We start from the raw sequence: 23,870 nt of genomic DNA, 5'->3' as shown, positions 1-23,870 counted from the left end.
GACTCAGAACAACACACTCTAGCACACGGCTGACCTTTATAGCACTAAGCTCTTAATTACTACTCAGATGTATATATCCATAAATTACAAATCCTCTTAATTCAACTGAGCAACAAAGCAGATAAGACTGTAGTCACACTGTTATTTTAGTATAGTTAATAAGATTCAAAATTACATGCAATTTATTCACACCCATGTAAAATCTACCACATGAAAAACAAAACCCCCAACCCAATCCTACAATACTGCCACTAAAGTGCATAATGAGATCTTGTCATTCCAAAGTGGTTTGCTGCATTTCAATAGGATCATCGAATTGTTTACTGTGCAAAAAGCTACAGCATCTTGAGGGCAGTCAGAACAGGAGTGGGAACTCCAGCCCTGACAGAAAAGTAGCTTTTCTATTTATTTTGCACAGGCAAACATAAATGGTAACTAACAATAAGCAGCCCTGTTTCTACCTAAAAGTCATATGCTCGTTTTCTTCCTTTCAGACTGCTTAGTCTTTTCCCAAAGAAACTTCCTGCTAGTCAAAGTTTACTTTATTTAAGACTACAAATAAGCACTTGAAGGTGGCAGTGCTCTACATGGTATCAAAGTTACATGGTGAGTTATTGTGTGATAATAGTAATGGGTCTCATATATTTGCAACCACTAGTACAACACATCAGTATTTCTTAGATTCCACAGCTGTAAGAAGCCCTATTCATTTACAGGAGCAGTCTTAAGAGATCTACTACGATGGCTTTAAAACACTGGATCAAACTGGCTGTAGAGAATGTCATGGCCATGATGTCCCATTAATGGGCCCCTTTTATTTCAACATGAATACTATCCAAAAAGGACAAAGGTATGGAAAACAATTCATTGGGTGATTATGAATAATACTGGTTTGTCTTTATGTTGATCCCCTTTAAAAAAAAAAAGACATAATTTAAATATAAATACATATGAAATGTATAGATAAATATATAGCGATAGCTATATTAATATGTAGTCGATCAGAACTGGATTAATCAAAGGAAATCTAAAGGCACCACAAAACGTCAGCATTACTGAATAGAATACTCACTATACTTTGCATTTATGTAGCTCTGAAACCAAGCAGTTAGAAAGCCATATACAGCAGGGAATAAGTCTCATTATTTTAATCTCACAACCTAGGCAACTAAGACTCAGATTCATCTAACGATGAGCCATACGCAGACAATCTCAGGTAAAGAATTCAGCTGTTTTGACTCCCATTTCTTTATCTAGTTAATAATCAGAAAGTCTGGGAGCAAAATAAGAAAACTTTAGAAAACAGAGTATTTTCATTTGGATTTGTGTCCAGAGGTTATAATGAGCAGAGCACTGAATCTTCTCTTTGCCAATAGTCTTAATCAGTCCTATTAGCATTAAACAAATTAGCTGGTATAAAATCACCTTCTGTTAAAATAACTCCGAATTATACCTGCCCATTGGAAAAGACAGTCTGCACAGGTACAAGTGAATAGTGCCTTGTTCTCTTGCTTGTTTAATTAATCAAAATGCATTTAAAGGAACAGTAATTCATCAGGCTAAAAAATCCTGAAGTATATCATACCACGGCTGCAGCAAACTCGCCTATGTGCAAGGAAAGCCTCATTTCTCACTTCCACTGGTGTTACATTAACACAGATTTAACTTTGGTTGAGCTAATCCTTAGCTCATTTTAGTGTGACAGGAAAAACAAACTTCAAATCCTCTACATAAGGCAGCTTTAAATTGGCTGCAATTTCTCCTTTTCTTTTCTTTTTTTTTTTTTAAATTATTTGACTCCAGTGTCAAATCAACCTTGGATACAGATACAACACAGTGACAGACTGCCTTCTAGGCTGACATGAGAAACAGTCAATTTAACCTTATAATTTGAGCCTTCAATAAGTAAATGAGGATGTAAGGTAAGGTGAAAGGTTCGTTACAAATTCAAGCTAATGCAGTGCCCCCAGACATGAAGAACATGGTGCTCCATAAGAAACACCTTCCTGTGACCTGGAGAAATACTTTCCTTCTTTCAACAGCTGAATAGAGAAGCAGCAGCTCAGCAATGTTCTGCGGCTAAAGTGCTGTTGGTCCGTTTAGAAGTCTCAGTCACGGCAGTGGGGTAAAGCACCAAGACTGCTGATATTTTCAAATCTCCTAGCAGCAGTAACCACACAGCAGCTTTTCTGCAAAATAAACAAAACATGAATCCAGTTAATTCAGCAGTATACTTTTTCTATTTGGTTAAGCATTCTAGGACAACCACATGGTGGTTTCTTCGTGCATAAGAAAAAAAAGCAGCGCTGAAGCTTCTTGCTTACAAAGGGTTCTTGCAGCCACCTATTTGTGAGATGTTTTATACAATATTAAAAAGACAAGGCCTCTTTGTTGAGTGGAGAAATAGTCCTGGAGGTCTCTCTTGAAATGCAGCTACTCTGTTTTTTTGCCTCTCTTGTCACACAGATCACAGCATGAAAAGGCATGCTGCAAACCTCTCCATTTATTTGTGTTACCACTGCAAGCATTTATAAAGCCAGGTCTAAATCAACTGGCACTTGAGTGTATTATTTTGGGTTGAATGTGGTAACCATACTACTTGCCTGATAAAAATAGCTAAAGGGATTCTTTAAAAATAAAGCATTGCTATGACTTTAGATCCACTCATTAAGTAAACTCAAATAAACTCCAAAAAGAAAAACACATGCAGAGGAAATAACACTGGAAAAGCCAAAACCAGGTTTTCCTGCAAGTTAGATCATGGGTAGGTTACTATGTTACAAAGCTATAAAAAGTTTATTTAAAAATAATTTTGACTGCTGTTGGACGGTCAATTTATCTCAAAGTTGATTTTGGTTGTCATAGAAAATTGTGTAATATGGTGCTTCCTGCATTAGAGAGGGAGAATTTTCACCATTTGGTTGCTGCGCAGTTCATGGCTGAAATGGGAAATACAGATAAAAGCACTAGTCCTGTAACAGTCAGGAAAACCTGCTTAGAAAACTACTACGCAGAAGCACACAGGTGATCAGACCAAAGCTTCACCTAACCTGTCCCAGCACCAGTGAAGTGGGGACGAATGCTGAGCATCACAGAGGAGTATTCATTCCCACTGGGTTCCCACGACAGAGGCTGATGCTCAGACAATACCATATCAGGAATTTATGTGGCTTCAGAGAGCAAGCAGGATATAATAATGGCACCTTAAATCTCACTGACCTCCAGTGTACCACAGAAATAGAGTTTCAGGTCCCTGAGATAGCTCATTGAAAGATCTATAACTTCTGTGTAACTATACTACACTGTATAAAATCTGTTCTAATCTCACTCAAAACAGAACTGAAATTTCAACCTCTCACAATACTTTTTTACATTTCTGGACGAACCCTGTTGCAAACAAAACCCAGTACATCACTTGCCCTACCAAGCAGATGATGGATGATGGCAGCATTAAAAACTTGCTTGTGGTGGAAAGTGGACTACTTTTATTTTGGCATCCTGGTTGTTACTCATGACGCACAACAGAAAGGAAATGGTTTTACAGTATGTGTGCTCTCAGCCTAATTCACATCTTGACCCTCCACTGAGTTTTGGACAGAGATGCCCCCAGAACATTTGAGAGGTTCCCATGGTCCTTCAACAGAAGCACCAATTTCTGTGGTAGCCAGTAAAAGCGGCTGTGGGAATTAGTGTACTGGTTTATGGAGATACTGTACTGCCTGAGGAAGCCTGATTTCAAAGCAGCCAAGTGAGTATGCTTTGGTCAAAGACCAGAGTCAGAACATGAGAGCAGACTTGAGTGTCCCTGATCCCCAGGGGAGGCAACCAAGCCTGCCTGAGAACCACTAATGAAGTGTTTGTTAATGAAAGGGCAAAGACAGGCAGCCAGAAAAAAAGGACAGTCTGAGAGATGCTCTACCAAAATTGTTTGGGTTGCTACAGGCTCAAAGGACAGAGAAGTGCTCTGTTAGAACTGGGTCCTCAGAACTGTGGAGCGGCTTCTTTTAGGGGACACCTTGCTTTCATTTCTCTACAGTTAGTGGAGCTGCCCTGAGGGCCTGGCTCGTGTCTCTGCTAAAAAGTAATTACTTTTCATATTTCTACCCTTTTTAAACCATACTCCTAACAGCATGAAAACCTGAAAGCTTTCAGCACTGAAAAATTATTGGGTGAAACCCTGCCTCGTGAGAGCCAGTGGGAGCATAACCATTCCCTCTAAAATGGCCAGGTTTTGCAGCACATATAGCTTCATACATATGAAGTTTTTTGCACATTGCTGTAACTTGGTTTAAGTGATAGGGCCAGTTTACATTTTGAATACTTTCCAGACAACAGCAGGGATGGTGGTGGTGAATACAGTTTGGACAGTGGCTTTGTTTTCAGGTTTTCAGCTGCCCACTGATCCCTTCTGCAGAGGATACAGTATTTACATCTGAAGAAACGTTTGAGACCTGAAACAAACCTTCTGTTTGGCAGCTCTTTGAGAACGGTTATTGAGCCGGAGGTGGTTGGGAGGCAGAGTCGCCTTTAGCCGCCTTCTAGGAGGTAAAAAAAAGAAAGATGCCATTGCTGCAGTATTAATTGAAGATAATCACATTTAAGGTAATGTCGGAACACTGCAAAATCAGCAAGTTTAGCAAAGCTATTTTTCAAGCTGCACAAAAACTATGAGCAAAACACCAAGGGAGGAGCTAAAAAGGAACACATGAGTTGTAAGGTTTCTATTAGGGTAGGGTTTCCCCGAGAAGAAAACTGGTGATGGGAAGAAGCACAGCAGGTAAGCAGCCTGTGTTCTTGCAGCATTTGGAAAAGATAGCTTCTTCCCCAGGTGGCAGGAATTGGAGCTTCACTGGAGTCCAACTAAGGGATTTGAATTGTACCCCATGAAACCCCCTGAAGAGATATGTAGCCGTGACAAACTCTCTGAATTTTACCGTGCATGCACACTTACAGATCTTCTAATAATCTCATGGGCATAGCTGTTCTGGGAGATTTTAATGAAAACTACATTTTAGTGAAAACTGTGATAACTTATTTGATTGTTATTATTGCCCATTTTATACTACTTTTTGTTATCCTTACTCTGTATAACAGGAACATTTTGCAAGGACAGAGCTGTCAGACCACTACTCAGTCCATCCTGCCCAGAACCCACACCACCTCATCAGTAGAGGTAATACTGCTTTATTGTCATCATAAACTTTGCTGTTATTTTTTTTAACGAATAATATGGTATCTTAATTCTTAATGATGGCTGCAGCTCAAAAGGCACCTTGATATATATCAGCAGCCTTCCAGTATTGGAAGGGGGCCTGTAAGGATGCTGGGGATGGACTCTTCATTAGAGACTGTAATGGCAGGACAAGGAGTAATGGGTTCAAACTTAAACAGGGGAAGTTTAGATTAGATATAAAGAAGAAGTTCTTTACTGTGAGGGTGGTGAGGTACTGGAATGGGTTGCCCAAGGAAGCTGTGAATGCTCCATCCCTGGCAGTGTTCAAGGCCAGGTTGGACTGAGCCTTGGGTGACATGGTTTAGTGTGAGGAGTCCTTGCCCATGGCAGGGGGGTTGGAACTAGATGATTTTAAGGCCCTTTCCAACCCTAACTGTTCTATGATTTTATAGATGTCCTAGGCAGCATTTTATTTAACATAGGTGCGCTTTGTCTGCAACAAAGGAGGAAGTGAATATTGCGCTTCAAATGCTGTAAAGATTCTGACACCTGGCTTAAACTGGGCTTACACCACAAGACCTGTTTAATCTCCTCAGGAACCACCAAACCAGAGTGGACTCACTTAAAATCAGCCAACAGGAAGCTCATGAACAGTGCGGCTCTCCTGAACTCACTGACTACTTTTACAGAGGAATAATAAAAACAACTTAAAACTTATTGATCCTCCAGCTCAGCCCAACTGAATTGTTTGTGTGAACAAACAACTGCTTCTTTTGTGCTGGCCACTAAGCTGGCTACCCTCAAAGGGCAAGACACTGCTTAGGTACAAAGATACATACGGGGTGAGGTCCCAAGCTCTGTTGGATAGGTATCCCTTGGGAAGAGGTAGGATGAAATCTAACAGCACTCATGGGGGACTTGAGGAGAGTCTGAAAGGGTTTTCAAAACAGGAATCAGAATCATCCCCAGCTGGAAAACTCTTTTTATATGGTAATGCAGTGCTAATTTTCTAAAAGGTCTAATTTTGCTAAGAAATGGATCCACTTAGTAATCGCATGATCTTATATTTCTTATCAGATGTGCAAGAACTGATGAGCAAGTATGAGCATGCAAATCATAACAAAAAAATAAAGCAAAGGGACACATGTGGCTCACAGTGGCAAGAAATGCAGCAGCAAGGAAGATTCAAAAACAGTTAAGAGAAATGTTAAAGCAAAGAGCGATGTGGCAACACAAGAAGGCAACAGCAGATCTACAACACACAAGGATATTTAAGTTTAGAGACCTGGAGTCTGCAGTGGAGCTTGTGGTCTGATAACCATGGGTGTTTTAAGGCAGCAGTTGCACTTAATCTCCAGCTAAAGGAAAACCAGAATTCTATTAAGAGTTTTTCCCAGAATCTTACAATTCAATTATCTCCCACAGGTCATATATTCTGCCATCATGCAACGCTGTCATTTCAGGATACTATGCCAGATGACAGCTAATCCATGAAGTAAGTAAATTTTGCTTCACAGCAAAAATGCATTCAGATAACTTCAGAGCATTTTATGGACACAATGAACAACATGAATGAAGTGGCATTGTGATATTCTATGTGGACATAAAAAAACAGTAAAGTCATGATAGTTCTGCAATAGAGCAGCACAAGTGACACAACCATGACATGATGGCATGGAACACACATTTCAAAGATATAGGGATTATATACCATTTATCCTTGATGAGAAGCTTTGAGATGAAATCTTTGGCCTGATCAGAAACACCTCGAAATTCCTCATCTTCAAAATCCCAGCTACAGGACAGGATGTTGTTGAGGGTCTCATTATCATCATCACCCAAAAAAGGAGACAATCCACTGAGGCTAAAGTAAAAAGAAATATGTTCAATCCCCCTATCTTTTCCCCTTCCTGTACACAACCTCCAATGTGTCACTTATGACTGTTCTGCCATTCCTGGCATATCTTGCAACATATTATTGTCTAAAAAAGTCTCCAGACCATTCCCATTCTCTCTTCTATTTACTTGTTTAAATAACCACCCTTCTTCCCTGATAAACCAAGCATTACTGTCTTTCATGGTGGGTCATATTTTCTGGCCACTCTTGCACATACCTATTGGGAACTTACCAAGCAGTCTACGTTATTCTGGAAGTGTGATGTTCAAACAGTCATGAGAGATGTGCAATGAAACAAAGAAGAAAACTTAATCGTGACCAAAAAAGTGGAGAGAACACTGAATATAGGATTTGGAAAGAAGCCTACATTTTCTATTTTGGGTACAGATTTTGTCCATCTTCCAATATAACAACAAATTTGGACTACTGACTCAGTTCAACCCAGAAACAGCTTACAAAGCAAATACTGAATCCTACTCACAGCATATAAGCAATGACCCCTAAACTCCACATGTCTGTAGGAAAGGAGACACACTCATAATTCACAACTTCAGGAGCAAGAAATTCTGGAGTCCCAAAGTTAACTCGAAGTTTTTCCCTGGGTTGATATCTAGGAAATGAACATTAACAGAGGACATCAGTTACAGATCTAATTTAAGTTGCATCTCGTAAGTTCTCTAGTACTTGGAGCGATTTCAGAAGCATACAAGAAATTCAGTAGGAAAACAAGGACAGACAGAGGTACAAATTAAAAATAAATATACCCATATATCAAATGAAAAATATTTGCAAGCTTCATATCATACTTTAGGGCAAACCTGAACTCCTATTACAAAGGAAGACATTCAGATTTCAAGGATTCCTCAGAACAGCTGTTATCATCGGTTTTGGACTTCTCCATATCATAGGCATGGAATTTTTAACCAGTAAATCCTTCACTGAAGTTATGGTACCTAATTAAACTAGAAAGTGATATAGCATGGGATATGCTGTAACAGTCCTTCATGGTCTCTTACACTCTTTTTTGAAGAATCTCATAATATTGGAGACAGGAGACCAGATAAGATGTACCACTGATTCTGTCCATTTTAGCGGTTCCAAGATAATCATGTGCATGCTTAACTCAGAATCAGCCCTCTTTCAACCTTCTACCTGAAAAAAAAGGCTTCAAACAAATCTTTTTTACTCCAAACAATCCTTATTAAAAGATAACCCTGGTTAAAAGAGACATACTAAATCTGTCCTAAGAGCAGCAGGAGATCGTTATGTATCAAATTTCATTGCAGAGATGCAAGACTTTTTTCATTGTTTCCTAATTCACTTACGATTAGCAAGAACACATGCACGTACCTTCTTGCCAATCCAAAATCAATAATTTTTATTTGATTTGCTGCTCTGTTCACACACAGGATATTCTCAGGCTGCAAAGAGAAAGCAAAAAATACTTTAATGAGAAACAAGTGTCAAAAAATGGGCTTCTAGAAAACTGTAGGGAGAAAAATACTAAAAACACAGCAAATATCTTATAAGCACTTTTTGCTTTCCTTCTTGTTCAGATTTTTCTGCATAGGTACTCCCTGCTATCACACAACAGTTGGGGCTGTGTGTTCTGTGCCTTGCAACTGCTTTTTCTTCCCCTTGTCTTTTCAATTTGACATAAGGCAGCAGTTCAGATAAAGAACTAAATAGGGGGAGGGAAGATAGAGCCTGCAGACTTCCAAAGTCGGGTATCAGGATGCTGGCACTGTGGTTTTACAGACCTTAATAAACTGACACTGATTAAAAAAAAGTATAATAATTTCTTGGGCTTTGAAGTTTATCTTACAACGTTAAGTTTCTGAGTTCACAAATGTTCTGGCAGTAATTGATTGAACACTGATATATTAAGCTAGTCACGTCAACTTTATGCTTTTCTCAGATATTTTAGCAAAAGGTAGGATTCACAGGTTAAATCCTTCTGGGGATTTGCATAGGGTCAAGTGTTGTTCTTCACTTCTCTGGCAGGAATCCATTAACTTCCTAGAATTACGCCAAATTCATACAGAAGGGACAGAACAGAATTTAGCCAACTGTCTTTGAAATGTAAATACCTAAAATACAGTCTCATATTCACTGCCAGCAGTTTTATAGCTACTCTGTCTTGTTGCTCACTGAATCCTCTTTGAAACAAAACAGGCCTCAACACTTAAAACATTAGTTAACCTTTGCCACCATTGCTAATTCATTTTACATGTTGGACTTTTAAACACCATAGGACTTTTAAACACCAGATGTCCATAGTTTCTGAGATCTGGATGATTATGGTCAGGATGATTTTCTTTCAATTTCAAGCTTTCTTTCCCAAACTCATTTGTTACTGACAGCAATCTATGAACAAGCAAAACAGAAGGGAGAAGCCATAGCTGGCAAGCACACGAGAAGAGGTCGCTGGGAAGAATTTCTTGGATTGTATATGTATCTTTTTGTCAGTAGTTTGACCTCATATTAAAACTGTGCCATCTCCAAGGTCATACTTAATGTGTCCCAAAGAACCATGCAAACTTCTGCTTGACAGATTTCTAGGTAACTGGATGTTTATAAAAAAAAGAGAAAAGTGAGTCTGGTCATTGAACAGCAACTTAAGCAGGTCCCAGCAAGCATCTGCTCATTTGCTTAACCACTGCAATAATATATACGCTAATAACATTAAAGATGTACTATATTAACCCAGTAATTACAAGCCAAAGCCAGCAGCTGTAATAAAAATCTCACCAAAGAGAAAACCATCTAGTGCACTTTTTGTTTATTTTTGCTTTGTTGCAAAGCTCAGGGATCACTAGGAAGCTTTACAGCCAGTCATAAAACTAAAGACATCATCCCGTTTTATTCCTGCACTGAACAGAGGTAAGAAACAAGCCTATTATTTGATAAAAACTTGGGTTAAGGAAGAAAGAGACAACTTAAATATACAGCCTAATGAAAAATACCCTCACAACAAATGTTTTCCAAGGGGGGGAGGGGGGCAGTTAACCATTAGCAGTCAACCAAAGTAAGAATTTGCAATTGGTGGATTGTTTTTTAAAAATAAGTGAGGGGCCTTTTCGTGTATATAGTGAAATAGTTCCGATAACTAAGCAAGCACATGGCAACCTGCCACCCTTCCCTGGGCTTTCAGCTACAGTAGCAATTATTGCCTAGCCCAACATAGATGTTCTGCATTTGTTACATCAGCCACTGACTATTTTTATTTATTTCTTTCATTTCAGCAAGTACATTTTAATGTATTTTCTCTTAAGCTGGCTATCTATTGCTGCCTTTTCATGACTACAACAGAATAGTGTAGTCCTCAAAAACATGTGAGGACTTCTACTGATCCTGAATGACCCTTGAATTTAGTTCCACTCACTCATGCCTTGGTTTCTGCATGGTAAAAAATGGAGATAATTGCAACCCTATGGCCTACATGTAAAACAGAGATCTTGTGCAGTTGAATTAAATAAGATTTGCATGCTATTTTGAGATCCAAATATCAAAATTGAAAATAGCAAGATACTTGTCAGCTGCTGGCTTTCTGTAAAATCAGTCTCTGGAAAATTCAAGCGCTATGAGGCTTGATGACGTATGACCACAATTCTTGTCTAATTTACTTACTCCTGTAGTAATTTAACTGATCTCAATGTGGTTAAAGTAAATACACATTGGTCTAAGGAAAGCAGAATAAGGTCCTTTGTAGTTTCTGCCATGGGAATCTAAGCTGTATGGCTTACCATTAAGAATAAGAATTTCCACAGCTGTCATTGCACAAAACATACATCTCAATTCTCTACCTTGAGATCCAAATGAAGAATGTACATTTGGTGCATGTACTGAATTCCCTCGCAGATGTGTTTTATGAACAAGATAGTATCCATCTCTGTCAAATTGCAGTTTTCATCAATAATTCGGTCAAATAACTCTCCTCCTTCCACACTGATGAGAGAAAGACAGTAAATTGGTAACCAAGTCCAAGTCCAACCCCATACAGTTAGAGTAATATAGCATTTATGCTACTATTTTAATACTTTACAGTCAAATTCAGTAAGGCAGGTATATAATATGAGCTTGTACTCTGACCTGAACTTTTCAAGAACTGGGTTCTGCTACCTACTGGCCTGAATTTCTTAAAGGTCTGAGAGCCCAGCCTCCCATCCATTGATACCCATGAACGTCTGGAAATTTGAACCCTATGCTATCTTGTGTCATCATTTTATACCAGTAAAATTAATGAAGTCACATGCAAAACCAAGATAATATGTTGGAGAATCTGCATTTAAATAACTGTCAAAAAATGTATTTAATTTGGCTTTAAATTCATCAGAGTTTAAGAAAGACAAGGTCCAAAATTTCAATTTGAAACTATCTAAAGTCAACAAAAAATTACTTCTAATTTCTCATCACATTTCAGAATGCCTCCAGCTTCCCCATTCACAGCTACACAGGCATTTCCCTTTTCTGATATGTTAATCATTTAGACCAAATTCAGAGGACTATCTGAATGTCCCCAAGAGCCACGTTCACAGAACTTTGAACATTCTGCCATGCCTTTCTATCTTTTAGTTATGCCTTTTTTGGCTTCCTTATGACAACATCTGCTTAACTTGACTTTAAGGCAACTATTTTGTGCCTAATTAGCTTGATAAGCCAACATAAAAAATAGGTTTATCCATTCTGGCACCCAGTATAAGGATTAAGCACAACTACAGCTGGCTCTTCTTCAGTGTAAGACATCTTCTAGTTTGCTTCACAGAACTGGAGATATTCTGACAAGTCCTTTCCTTAGCTAACTAAAGTTAAAATTTGAAACTGAAGAGAAAATATATAACACAGCTCTATCTTCAAATGGAGCAGTGGTTTTACAGCACCAGCAATGTAGACCATCACTGGAAAAAATGCATAAATGGCTGCTTTGGAAAAATTTTCCCTTTAATTTTTTTGTTGTTGTTGATCCACCTGCAAGAAGTTCTAATTTCTGAAGAAAGTAAGAAGAAAATTGACAACTCTAGTATAAATGATAAAGACAAAATGGGAAAGAAAAGAACACACTTACTATTCCATGACTAGTACAATGTCATTTTTAGATTCAAAGGCATCATACAGCTGGATGAGGTTCACATGATTCAGCTGGTTCATGACACTGATTTCATTCTTTACTTCATCCTGTAAAGAGTCATGAGTATTGTTTCAGAAAGCTTTTCTCTAAGAAAGCTGCATGAAACAGGACATAGTTTGAACCAGACATCTACATTATCTTCGTGTTTTCACTCGTGGCAACCAAACACATGGTTTTGCTTTGATTACTCCTGCAGTGGTAGATGTCAAGGCTATAGGAACTACTAGGCTGAACTCAGAGCTCAAGTGAGGGACTGCTCCAGTAATAAGTTATCTGGAGGGAAAAGGAAGGGAGAGACCATAAGGACAAGTGGTGGGTTCTCAAGGATGTGAAGAAAAGAGAGAAGCAGAATAGGACTTGGTTCAACCAGCTGTAGGAATACAAAATCAAGCTGTGTAGGAAAAGTCCGGAACAGTCCTCAAAACATCCCTTTGCAGTCAGAGGTGAGAGAGTGCTACCTCCATTCAGCCGAACTATTTCAGATGTGCAGCTTAGGATGGGCTGAATCATTCTCTGGTGTGTCAATCTCACTCTGTTGACTAGAAGGGGATTCTTGGTGATCAGCTTTGCCCTTGGCAACCCCAGTTAGCTGAGACAAATCTCACCCTTGAGTGCCATTAGTGTCACTGCTGTCACACGAAGGATGCTGTGAATGTTTTTCCTGTGAAAGCAAGCCCCAGATGGCTATGCAGTTTGCAAAACAAGCCAGATGAATTCTTCTCATCTGTATTTGTGTTGATGTGAGGAACCCAGATCACGCCTGTTATCAGTATCTCTCACAGTGACATCAAGTCTTTGCAGCAAAGGCTGCAGTCTGCTTGGGAGGGAATAACACTATGTCACAGACCTGACAGATGTTTTCGCCATTAAGGAAAACACTAATAGAATTAACAGCAGAAAGTTAAAAAAGAAAGCCAAAATGACACAAAATGCTGAAAAGAAAGCTGGAAAACATAAGAGGGAAAATCCAAAAAGAGGACTTTGATGAGTTACTAGAAGTTCTGGAGAAGGGAAATAGAACTAAAGCCAATGGTAATCCAGCAGCTCCTATGAGTGTGATGGCTTGTGAGCCACTTGCCCATGGTTTGTTGTGTAGATCACATGCACTGAAGATGTGGGATCCATTGGGGAACAAAAGACTAAAGTCACATTCTACCAACCTTCTGTTTAGGACCTTTTGCTTTTATAATTTTGGCTGCTAGCTTGAGACCTGTTGCTTTCTCTTCACATTTATGCACTTGACCAAATCGTCCTCTGAGGGAGAAAAAAAAATAAAAGAGGGGAAAAAAAATAAATCAGCCAGTGGTACTGATGTTATCCCTGAATGTAAACTAGGTTATAAACATCAGAAATTATCCTCTCCTTACTAAATTCCATTTTCAGTTACTCTATTGCTATTTTGTTGTGTAGATTAGATTTGCTACTGCTCAATTACGCACACCAAAATCACCCATTGTGCTAGCTGATATTATCCCACTTCTGTGATTCACTTTACTCACCTCATAACATGCAATGACTAATCCTGGAGAAGTCAACATAATGTCAGGGTAACAGCTTGCTTATGTGAGCAATCTGTGATCTTCTGATGAAACAAAGCTTTACCCAAGACCATACTGCCATCAGAAATGTCAATATTACTCTTTCCTAAACAATGTCAGCATGAGAGATAATGCAACTACATGGCCTGTCAGATTAGCCTGCTGATCTATCTGAAAACATGCATGCATTTTCAGGGATGGAACCTACTGAGAGAAAGAAGACTACAACATGTCTCTACGTCCTGCAGGCTGCAACGTGAGGTAAAGCATTACAGCATCCTAGGAGCACTGTCATAAAGCCTGAGGGCAGCTGGCTGACCTAGAACAATACCCAATATAAACCAAGTCTGCTGATGCCAAAGCTTAAGCCAAAATTCACCCACACAGTAAAATCAGCCTCCCATTTTCACCCCTTTCTAAAGCACTGTTAGAGCTTAGACTTTGATGACTTTGGCTCTAGTGAGGCATGTTGTTTCCATCCACCTTCCAGCATGCTTGTCTGTAAATTTGTGCCCTGTTTTCCGTATCGATTGGTTTCATCTGACTTACCCTCCCAGGATTTCATTCTCACTGACGTTATAATAACTGCTGATCCCCACCCTTTTGGCTGAGACAATCCGGTGATCAAATGGTGCTGGTGGAGTAGGACTATTGTCTACAAAAGAAAAAACAGACAGATAGCATAATAGTGGTCACATGCAGTACTTGTCTATCTCATGTTTTAGTCCCTCTTTTCCCCAGCTAAGCTCATTTAAGAACTGAATACACCTCCTGTATATTTTACAGACAAGTCTTTTTCCGTTATTGAAGAAGGGGCTTAATGCAAGAGCTCTGGCTCAGAAGGCAGGGTGTTGTTGGGGAGCAACACTACCAAGACAAGGACTTTTTTATTAAGTTGCCATCTTCTGCATAACAGTAGCAAGAGGCAAAATGAAGACTGCTAGACTAAACCAATGTAATTTCATGTCCACAAATGGCCTCAGCAATTTGTTTGGAAGGAATTCGGCTTTTTCTCTGATTAGCCCTCCATCCCCCTTCAGGGACTGTTAGTAGTTGACTGTGTACTGCAATTCTCCAGTCAGGTAGGAAGAGACCTGCTCTAGGCCAGCTAAAAGAGGCTACTTTCCAGGTTTTGCTTTTCATAGTGAAGAATCCCCTCCTCTACTGATTGACACAACTTGTCATTTTCCACAGCATGGTCAAAACCTTTAAAAACACATTTATTGCTTGTGAACAGGAGGGAGTTTCACCCTGGCAGGCAGCACCTGGGATGTCCAGTATGGCTCAGGACCCGGTATGGTAGGACACATGGTAACTGTCACATGCTGCTCTGAAGACTTTCTGTCGTTAAAAAAAGATGGCAGGTAAAAAGGTAAGGAGGAGCACAGAGAAGGGACAGGTTCCCAAGAACACATTGCAGCAGCTATGGAGTTTCGGCACAAATGCAGGTCTCTGGTATTATTGTCTGGACCTCCACATGCTGGACCATTCTGACTTCCTGATGTCAAAATCCCTGCTGGAGACCAGCCCTCCACGCCTAATTTCTCTTTGGATTTTTTGCAGGGTGTTGTGACTTCAATTTCATACCCACGTTGTTTTGCATTTGATTGATATCCCCGAGAGTGACCTCTGGCTGACCAAGGTGACAAATACTTCTTCAACTGGTTGGGAGGGCTAGAGCCCCAGTGTTTCAACATGAGCTCTCTGGTTTGGAATGCCGGCTCCCTTTTGTGAGAGGCTTGTTGAGCAAGTTTAAAACCATTCATTACTCCAGTGAAAATGATTAAAAACACAAACAAATATAACCCATGACAGCATGTAGCTGGCAGGAACACTTTGGTCATTAATGGAGCAGTAGATTGTCCTTATTCACAGTGAATGTCCATTTTTCAGGACACCAGCTGTGTACCTAGAATATTTTTTTTTGACTGTTAATAACTTACATGGTCAGGAAGTTAGTTCATGGTCAAGGAATTGTGAAAAGCTGGGGCTTCTGGAAGTTTGCCACTTACTTGGGACTCTGCACAGTCTGAACTGCACAACCTTAAGTATGGGCCTTTGTGTATTACTGAGACCCACAAAATGCCAAGAAAACCTCTACCCTAAAGGCAGAATTTTCATACACAAACTCCAAGAGACCTTGTAAGGGCTTGTAAGTGACAGAAGAAAATGTCTCTCTGAAAGCTCAGCTCCCAAATATTACCAAAATCTGAGCAAGGATGTGCTCTTCTAAAGAGGCCAGAGTGCCTCTTTGAAACTATGTCTAAGTTTTAAGCTTCAAGATTTTCCCAGTGACAGACCCTCTACTTTTTTTTCCTGCACACCAGAAGGGATTTCTCTCTATTCAACTATGAATTCCTATTACAGATTAAAGATGCTCCAAGAGAGACACTCTTAACCTTAATGTCATCCTTAATAATGTGGCAGAGCTCGGGACAGCTTATGGAGTTTAAATTTTAAATACGCTATCTACTGTTTTCCTGCTAAAGAGCCTAACACAAACATTTAAGAAATGTTTCCATTTCCTACTCTCCCCCCATTCCCAAAGCAAAGCAATTTATTTTCAGTCCTATGCATGCACATGCATACACATACAACTTCAAATCCTTCATGCCATTCTCTCATGTATCATCATTTCATACACAAGGATAGGCAGTGAAATTCTCAAGCTGGAGGTCTAATAATAGAAATCTCTGCCTTATGCTGGTGAGTACTGCTTCAGAGTTTGGTGCACGAGCAACATTTCTCTGTGTGTTCAACAGCTTCAGTCGGGCTTCCACACAAAAATATATTTCTTTATTTTATAGGCTGCAGTTGTTCTCACTTCAGATTGCAAAAGTACAAATATGACCAAGCTGCTTTGCAGGCTACACTCTGAGCATTGCAGATTCTGTGTTAACTCATGCTCTCAGCACTTCCACAGGTCAACCAATTTTGCCACAGATGACAAAATTTCTCCCACCAGTTTAAACTTAGGACTTTTAGCTCTATTGTTAAAAGAAGAGGGAAAGTGGATAGTATTAGTGGACTAGTTGTGGCAGAAGCACGCCAGTTATGACTAGTTTGTGCCAGAACTGAAGCCTCTAAGATGGTAGCAAATAGAACCATGTTATTTCCCATCAGCTTAGGATATGGCCCATGAACAATTGCTTCCTGTCAGAGCTACCATGCACACCTTTTCCCCCTACTAATTGCAATCATGAAATCATTCTCTTCTACAGATGTCTCTCTGATTATTACAGTGGAATCAAATGCTTTGCCTTTAGGAATACTTCCTATAAGAGCTTGTTTTTTTTAGTTTTACATGTGCCATCAGCACTTTCTGCATCTACCCTGCTCTTTTCATGGTCATCTTTGATTAGGCCTTCAACATTCAATCCATGCTTACTGCTACCACTATACTCAAATTGGAAGGTCTGCTCAGCGACTCAACTATAATTTCCTGTACCTTTTTCGCAGCCTTTACACCTGCAAGGACAAAACATTGCATTAGTGCAGGGTACATTTAAATCAAAGCAATTTAGAAACATAGGTAAAAAATGCCTACAGTATATTGCATTCAAATAACATTAGCTTATTTTTCTTCATGGTGTAAAATAAATTGTTTTAATACTCACTTTCAGTAATAAAAATTACCCCTAAGTTAATCATGACAGCAAAGTGTTTCCCCAGTACCGAAATCTTCACCTAAGCTCTTCTAACTTTAATGTTTCGCTATCAATCTCATCTTTAAAGCAATGGGAGAACATTGGAATTTCACTCTGTACATATAGGTTTGTGAGAGCTTAAACTGGTTCATCACTGAAGGGTTACATATCAATGCAGTGAAGAATTACAGTAAAAAAATTATCAGTTTAATTGCCTGAGCAAAGTTTCATGGGTTTATGTGATCATTTAAGTAACTGCATTTTGCAGTAACTTAATTCTCAATTGATACACAGCCTGATCTAACCTTGCTTTGCTCATAGGTTATATGATGCTGCAGTATACAAATACAACAATGAAGAATTCTCCTCAGAAATGAAGACTAGTCCAACACAATTCCCATGTTCCTAAATTTTTTCCCAAGCAAACAACCAAAGCACACTGCTAGCACCATGTATGGTAGATTGTTTTAAGAGTATAATTTCAGCTTAGAGCTCAGACCAGAGACATAGACTGATTTTACTCTTTTGTACTGGGCTGGATTTTCACTAGTATTTACGTTAACCAGCCACTTTGACTCGAAACTTGAACTTCACTTTCTAGAGCATGAGTCTCTTAAGAATGTGCAGCCTGAGCTTCAGACCTTACCTTCCCTCTGGTACCTCTTCATCATCGCTTTGTCCTGCCTCATCTTCATTTTGGGAAGGAGCTGGTGGTTCCTCAGCATCTTTTTCACTCTTATCAGCATTTTTCTCCCCTTCTTTCTCCTTCTTCTCTTGTTTTTCAGCTCCAGATACCTGATGTTCCTCCTTCCTCTCCCCATCTGCTGGAGGCTCACTCTCTACCTCCTGCCCCGTTATCCTTTCACAAGCATCAACAACATCTTCTTGCTGCTTTTCTGCAGTGATGGATTTCTGAACAGAGCTTCTCCTACATTTGGAATAGCCTTCAAAAGCCAAACTTTCTCCTTTATCCTCTGGCCCTTCATTATGACATTTGGAAGGATCCATTCGAAGCAGAACAGAACTTTCCCTCTTGGCATTTTCCTTGTTGAGCTTACAAACTTCTTCCTGAGAGCAGGACTGACTCTTTTGGATGGCCCCCTCTGTAAGCAAACAGATTACAAAGGAATCTGTCAGTAATTCTCTGATAGTCAGTAACAAAGTAGGGTTGCATACTTAGCATAACTGCTGTTGCATTTTGAGCCAGGCACACTTGCTATTCTCTCCCACTTTCAAGGTCAGTGTTAAGTTCTCCTAAGCAAGAATAGACTATTTCTTTAAAACAGGGACATCATGGGTCATAAAGTCTTCCTTTTAGACGCAGCATTGAAAAACATTTTTTCTCACTCAAATTTATTGTCAGCCAAGTGAAGGTTGATAAACTCCTAAGGCAAAGCATTTTTTTAGCAGTTTACCACTATGTACACAGGCATGTGAAAAGTAGGTTGATACTGCTTGAACAATTCTCACCCATGCTGATGGGCACACACATAACCCAAAGAACTTCACTGGAGCTGTTCAGAAGAGTAATGGCTATTTCTGTGCAGTTGTACCCTTAGGAACTAGAAACTGATCAGAAACAAAAAATATTCTAACCTGTTGAATCTGGTGGCTTCTTCTCTTTTTTTCCCGTTTCATTAACATGTGACTTTTCTTTGATGACCTGTGGAGAAGGCAATTGATGTCAATCCAAGTATACAGCGTTCATGTTGCACTCTTCCTCATGAAATTGCAGACTGATTTATTTTTTGTCAAATCCAGGTACTCTGTGTTCTAATTCATGCTCTTTTTATAAATTATGATCTTTATTTTAATCACTACCAAGCTGAGCAGATTGGTACCAGTGTAAAGCAAGAGAAATGATCTCAACTGTAATAGACATCAGTGTTGGCATAAAAACAGAAAAGATCAGGATTGAGCCTTAGAGACTTAAAGCAAAAAACATCCAGAAGTGAGCTTTTGCCCTGCACTAGCTTATGCTGTTGAAAATTAGGTTAGTTAAACCAAAGCTAGGACTATTTAGTGTCCTAGTAAAATGTTCAGTAACAGTCTTACTGACAGATTTCAAAAAGTTTTGCTGTTAATCAACGTCTGGTTACAGCAATTTTAATGATCCAATAATTTCTTAGAGGCTGATCGAAACAGTTACCAGAAAGTGGAGCATATAAACCAGGATGTCAGTTTTGTAGGGCTCTCTTACCCACATTTTACAATGCTACAGTGACATCTAGAGGTGCTTTATACCAAGCCAGCTCCTCATAAAAACTGCTGTTACTGTTACCTTTATGGCCATTTACTCATATTCCTATGCTGTTTGCTCAGTGTGTTTTTTTTTAAATTGGCTGCTCCTAAACTTTTAGTAGGACAGTGACCACAGCAAACCATGGTTTCTGCTAATGCTCAGTGCTCCTTTTCCACCTGCCTTCTTCCTCTCATAGTACTATGAAACTGGCACTATCATTATTAGTAATAGATCCACATGGTGTGAAAAATGCAGATACCTCCAATTATTTTCCAGAGAGACTACTTTTGGTCTTCGAGCTACCAGCTGAAGCAGTGTAATACATATTTCAACAAAATATACAGGACCAAGCACTTAATTTTGAGTGTTTTAATCATGCAAGCAGTCCCACAGCTTATTCATATTGTATTCTGAGCATGAAACAGTCCTATTACTAAACATTTGTTCTGGAAAGCTTTCTGCATTTTTTATGATTCTTTCTTTTTTTTTTTTGTTTCAATTTCATCAGACTATATGGAAAATGAGCATGAAATTAAAGCAATGTGTGTCAGCTACAAATTGTTCAAGGGAAAGAAAGCGAAGAAACAAAAAGAGTTGAGGAAAATTGGATGAAACAACATGAAAGGATTTCAGCAGGACTTTTCGGAAAACCTTGATCTGCAAGGGAAAAAGAAACTGTAATATGAGCATCAGAACTGCAACTGACAACTATTTGGGATGCAGTTCGTCCCAGGAAGTTGCAAGCCACAAAATGAAAAAGGCATAAATACAACTTGGTAAGTACCCTTGAAACATAAATTGGAGCCCTGCTCACAAGGAACTTAAATATAAATGTAATGGCTCCAGATAGATCACAGATAGATTCTGGTTTTTTAATAGTGAAAAACCACTAAAAGTAGTAGGAAAAAGCCTCAGACTTATACATTCTGCAGTGTGACCTCAATTAGTAATGCACTCAGATTCCTGTAACTATTTCAGCCTCACCGTACCACTGAGGACATCAGCTCAGATCAAATACAGTCAGCTGAGCAAATAACCAGAGAGAAATGGCCTCTAGACTGTTTGATGAACGGGGCCAGTTTTCACTTCTGCATTCAGAATTAATTGCAGGCACACAGCACTTCCTACTAAACACTGCTGTATTTTGCAGGTGTGAAATACAGAAGCCAGCTTTGAAAATCTGTCTAAGGGAAGGAACACTGGACGATGCTGAATAACTGAAATTGCCCTAGTGTTACATAAATTACTGCAGTGTTTATTAAAGCGTCATTTCTGATCTCTTACTTTTTAACAGCAGCAGGAGCTCATACTAATTTAAATAAAAAAAAAAAGAAAAAGAATACAAATAAAATATTTACTGGTATCCTTCAGAAACAATAAATGTAGCTATCTGCAAAAAAAAATATAGTGTCAACAGTGCACTGGAATAAGAACTACAGATACAAGGACTGGACACTGGACTATTTGTAGAGACATGTAGTCTACACATGAGCATCTCAGTTTTCTCCATGTTTTGCTATTTGTAGCAACATGTGACTTCAACTTGTCAAACCTCAACCCAGCAATAAAAAACATGAAGTTTTGTTCATTATTTCTTCCCTGTGAAGGGTGGGATTGAACCAGGTTGTCTGGAGCAGACAGAAATCAACATGTCCCTCCCAGCCAGGCCACAGGAGGCACAAAGCCCTCCTGGTGGTCTTCCAGGGCATGTGCTCCTATGGCGTCTGACCCTATGCAGTTGGGCCAGCTGCAATTAGAGCCCACAGGCTGCAAGCACCCAAGGCCATAAGGCTTTTCTGAAAATCTCATCCGAAAGGTATAGTGGTTTGTTAAGGACATCCATCCCACCTGACTACTCATTATAACACCCCTCTTCTTCAGTCTGATTGCAGTGTCTTCTTAAGGGTCTTTTTGATATAATCCCTATTGGGATTTTATTTATTTATGTATCATTCTCCCTGAATTTTGGTGACATGACTTTTTCTAGTCTGTAATTTCTAAAATTATGGAAATCAGTATTTCTTAATGGAAATTACGCCTCCACCTTATTTTTCCTTTTTTTTTTGAATGACTTGATTATGCGCAATAAGGTTAATGGCACTGCAGTCATTTTCTCTATTTGTAGAAGCCAAAAGCTTTCAATCAAGTTTTCATTTTAATTCCACAAAAGGTTAAATAAGAAAGGTTGCATTGTGACCCTGCAAAAATACCAAAGCAAAAAGGTGTCTGTGCCTACACTAGTTGGTATTGTGTCTTCAAAAATACATTTTGCAGACTTAAACATATACTTTCACATGGAGCGTTGCTAGAACCTAAGTAATAAAGACAGAATAAAAACCCACTTGATGATAACAGAATAATGAGAGATTTTCCAGAGACTGAAACTTTAGTATAGACAAATTGGAAAAAAAAAAAAAAAAAGAAAAGAAAGCCTTTCAGAAATTTTTTAAATTGAGTTTAGAAACCTGCAGAAATTAAGCAATAAGCAATTATATATAAAAATATAATAAATTTTTACAGACATTTCAAATGCAGCATGAAATCAATGTTTTTTTTATAGACAACTGACTCCTTTTTAATGACCTATACTTAGTTAAATTCCTTCTTTATACTGTACCAGTCCTACCCTTGGAATGTTTTCCTAGCTAACTTTCAAATTTTTTTATTCACCTAATAAAACTCTTTGATTTTTTTTTCCTACTGCAAAAATTTTTGCAATGAATGGCCTCACAACACAGTCCCAGCTTTTTAGTTAGAGGTCCTTTATCACCTCATCACATTTTGTTTGATGTCAAGGCATTATTCTCAACTTCAATCAGACGATACCAAGACACAAAACTGCATATGCCTAAATCCCATTTCTTACTTGGTGTCTTTTTCTCATGTCCTTAAGATACTTTGAGGAGCTTTGTTATGGCAGGATATCCTGGTTTTGTGTAAGACCTGATCACCATCCATTTATCCAGATGATTAAGTTACTTGCGCTTTGCAATGAATTCATTTCACTGACAGGAATTAGCCAGGGACCTTGCCACCTGAGCATGGTACTGTGATTGCTCCTAGTTATCTCCACACTGGTACACAGGAAAATGCATCACATACAACAGAGACCTGGGGACAACAGCATGCATGGTGGTGCTTCCTGTGCTATCCCTCAAAGCTGGAATCCACCCCCTGCCTTCCCTTTTGTGTTTCTCCTCAATATACACCCTTTTTTTCCCACTAGCTATGCAAAATATTCACTGAACGTATTTTTTTTTCAAACCTGTAAATGGTACAGAATGTACACATGGGAATTCTGTTTTTATACTGTCAGGCAGTTCATCTGCTTCTGTATCACTGTTTTTTGCTACATTACACAAACTGCTGGCATCTTCAGGCAAAGATTTTGACTCTTCCGTAATCTTTATAGAGCTTCTTGAACTAGATAAAGAAATCATTCTTCTGCATTAACCAAGTTACTTCTGCAAACTCAAGTCACAAGTATCTTCTGAACACTCACAAAAATAACATCTGAGATGAGAATTGTGATTCCCCCAATAGGAAATACAAGAGAATTTTTATGTGACCTGCTGACTTGAAAATACATTCATAATGAGGTAACAATCTCTGCATGAAGACACATACTAAATACTGAAAAATCCCTCAGAGTAACACCATCCTAGGTAAGAAACTGAAGATCAACCAAGCCAAAAGCCTTGTCCATTCTCCATTTCACTTTGTCAACTTCTCACCTGCTTCACTGGAGAAGCAGTGCCTGACATGTTTTGAATGGATGCTTCCTCCTGCCAGGCTATTCTTCTCAAAACAGGGAATCTTACACTGAAGAGCCAAAAAGGCTTTCATGCAACCAGGCTTATGATGGAGCCCATGGCCTTGAGCATGCCACCTGCTACGGTGAAGACACAGCATATTGTGCTAACAGGTTGCTTTTTAACATCTTTACTTTTGCCTTAAGGTTTAGTCAGTGTCTTTTAACAGAATCAGCATCATGCATAAGAAGAGCTTTGCAGGTAGATATTTTTTAACTCGAATCAATTGGTATAATTTTAATATTTCTCGAATACACAGAGGCCTGTAATAATGACCAACAAATCTGAGGTTACCAATCCACCTCCTAAGACCAAAGCATTCAGCATTACCTGGCTTTGATACATGTCCTTTCACTGTATCTGGGAAATCAAATCAACCTGTTACTATCAATTTTGGGTTTTTCACCTGAACAAATCAGGGGCAATGTCAGGC

At 39.0% G+C, this 23,870-nt stretch overlaps 1 protein-coding gene across 6 annotated transcripts in view; it reads right to left on the bottom strand.

Annotated features, from left to right (window-relative positions):
* Window positions 1–23,870, bottom strand: part of MYLK4 (myosin light chain kinase family member 4) — a 79,280-nt gene that overhangs the window by 3,048 nt on the left and 52,362 nt on the right. For 2 of the 6 annotated variants that reach the window (XM_062617762.1, XM_062617763.1), the window contains 13 exons: window positions 18,980–19,046; window positions 18,030–18,486; window positions 17,185–17,204; window positions 14,286–14,391; window positions 13,359–13,452; window positions 12,136–12,245; window positions 10,877–11,018; window positions 8,421–8,491; window positions 7,552–7,680; window positions 6,885–7,037; window positions 6,459–6,531; window positions 4,463–4,538; window positions 528–2,189 (listed from right to left, as the gene is read on the bottom strand). In XM_062617762.1, coding sequence (XP_062473746.1) covers window positions 4,491–4,538; window positions 6,459–6,531; window positions 6,885–7,037; window positions 7,552–7,680; window positions 8,421–8,491; window positions 10,877–11,018; window positions 12,136–12,245; window positions 13,359–13,452; window positions 14,286–14,391; window positions 17,185–17,204; window positions 18,030–18,486; window positions 18,980–19,046 — 1,470 coding nt within the window. In that variant the 3' untranslated portion in view covers window positions 528–2,189; window positions 4,463–4,490. Of the gene's footprint in view, window positions 1–25; window positions 2,190–4,451; window positions 4,539–6,458; window positions 6,532–6,884; window positions 7,038–7,551; window positions 7,681–8,420; window positions 8,492–10,876; window positions 11,019–12,135; window positions 12,246–13,358; window positions 13,453–14,285; window positions 14,392–17,184; window positions 17,205–18,029; window positions 18,487–18,979; window positions 19,047–23,870 lie in introns of those variants that run through there. The other 4 variants (XR_009964595.1, XM_062617759.1, XM_062617761.1 and 1 more) reach the window with 4 other exon arrangements.

This window comes from Pezoporus occidentalis, unplaced genomic scaffold, assembly GCF_034315485.1.
Source record: "Pezoporus occidentalis ecotype Australia unplaced genomic scaffold, CSIRO_AGI_Poc_V1 ctg2, whole genome shotgun sequence".
In the NCBI taxonomy this organism is placed as follows: Eukaryota; Metazoa; Chordata; class Aves; order Psittaciformes; family Psittacidae; genus Pezoporus; species Pezoporus occidentalis.
Note: the sequence above shows the minus strand (reverse complement) of the source record. Positions and strands in the feature narration are given on the sequence as shown.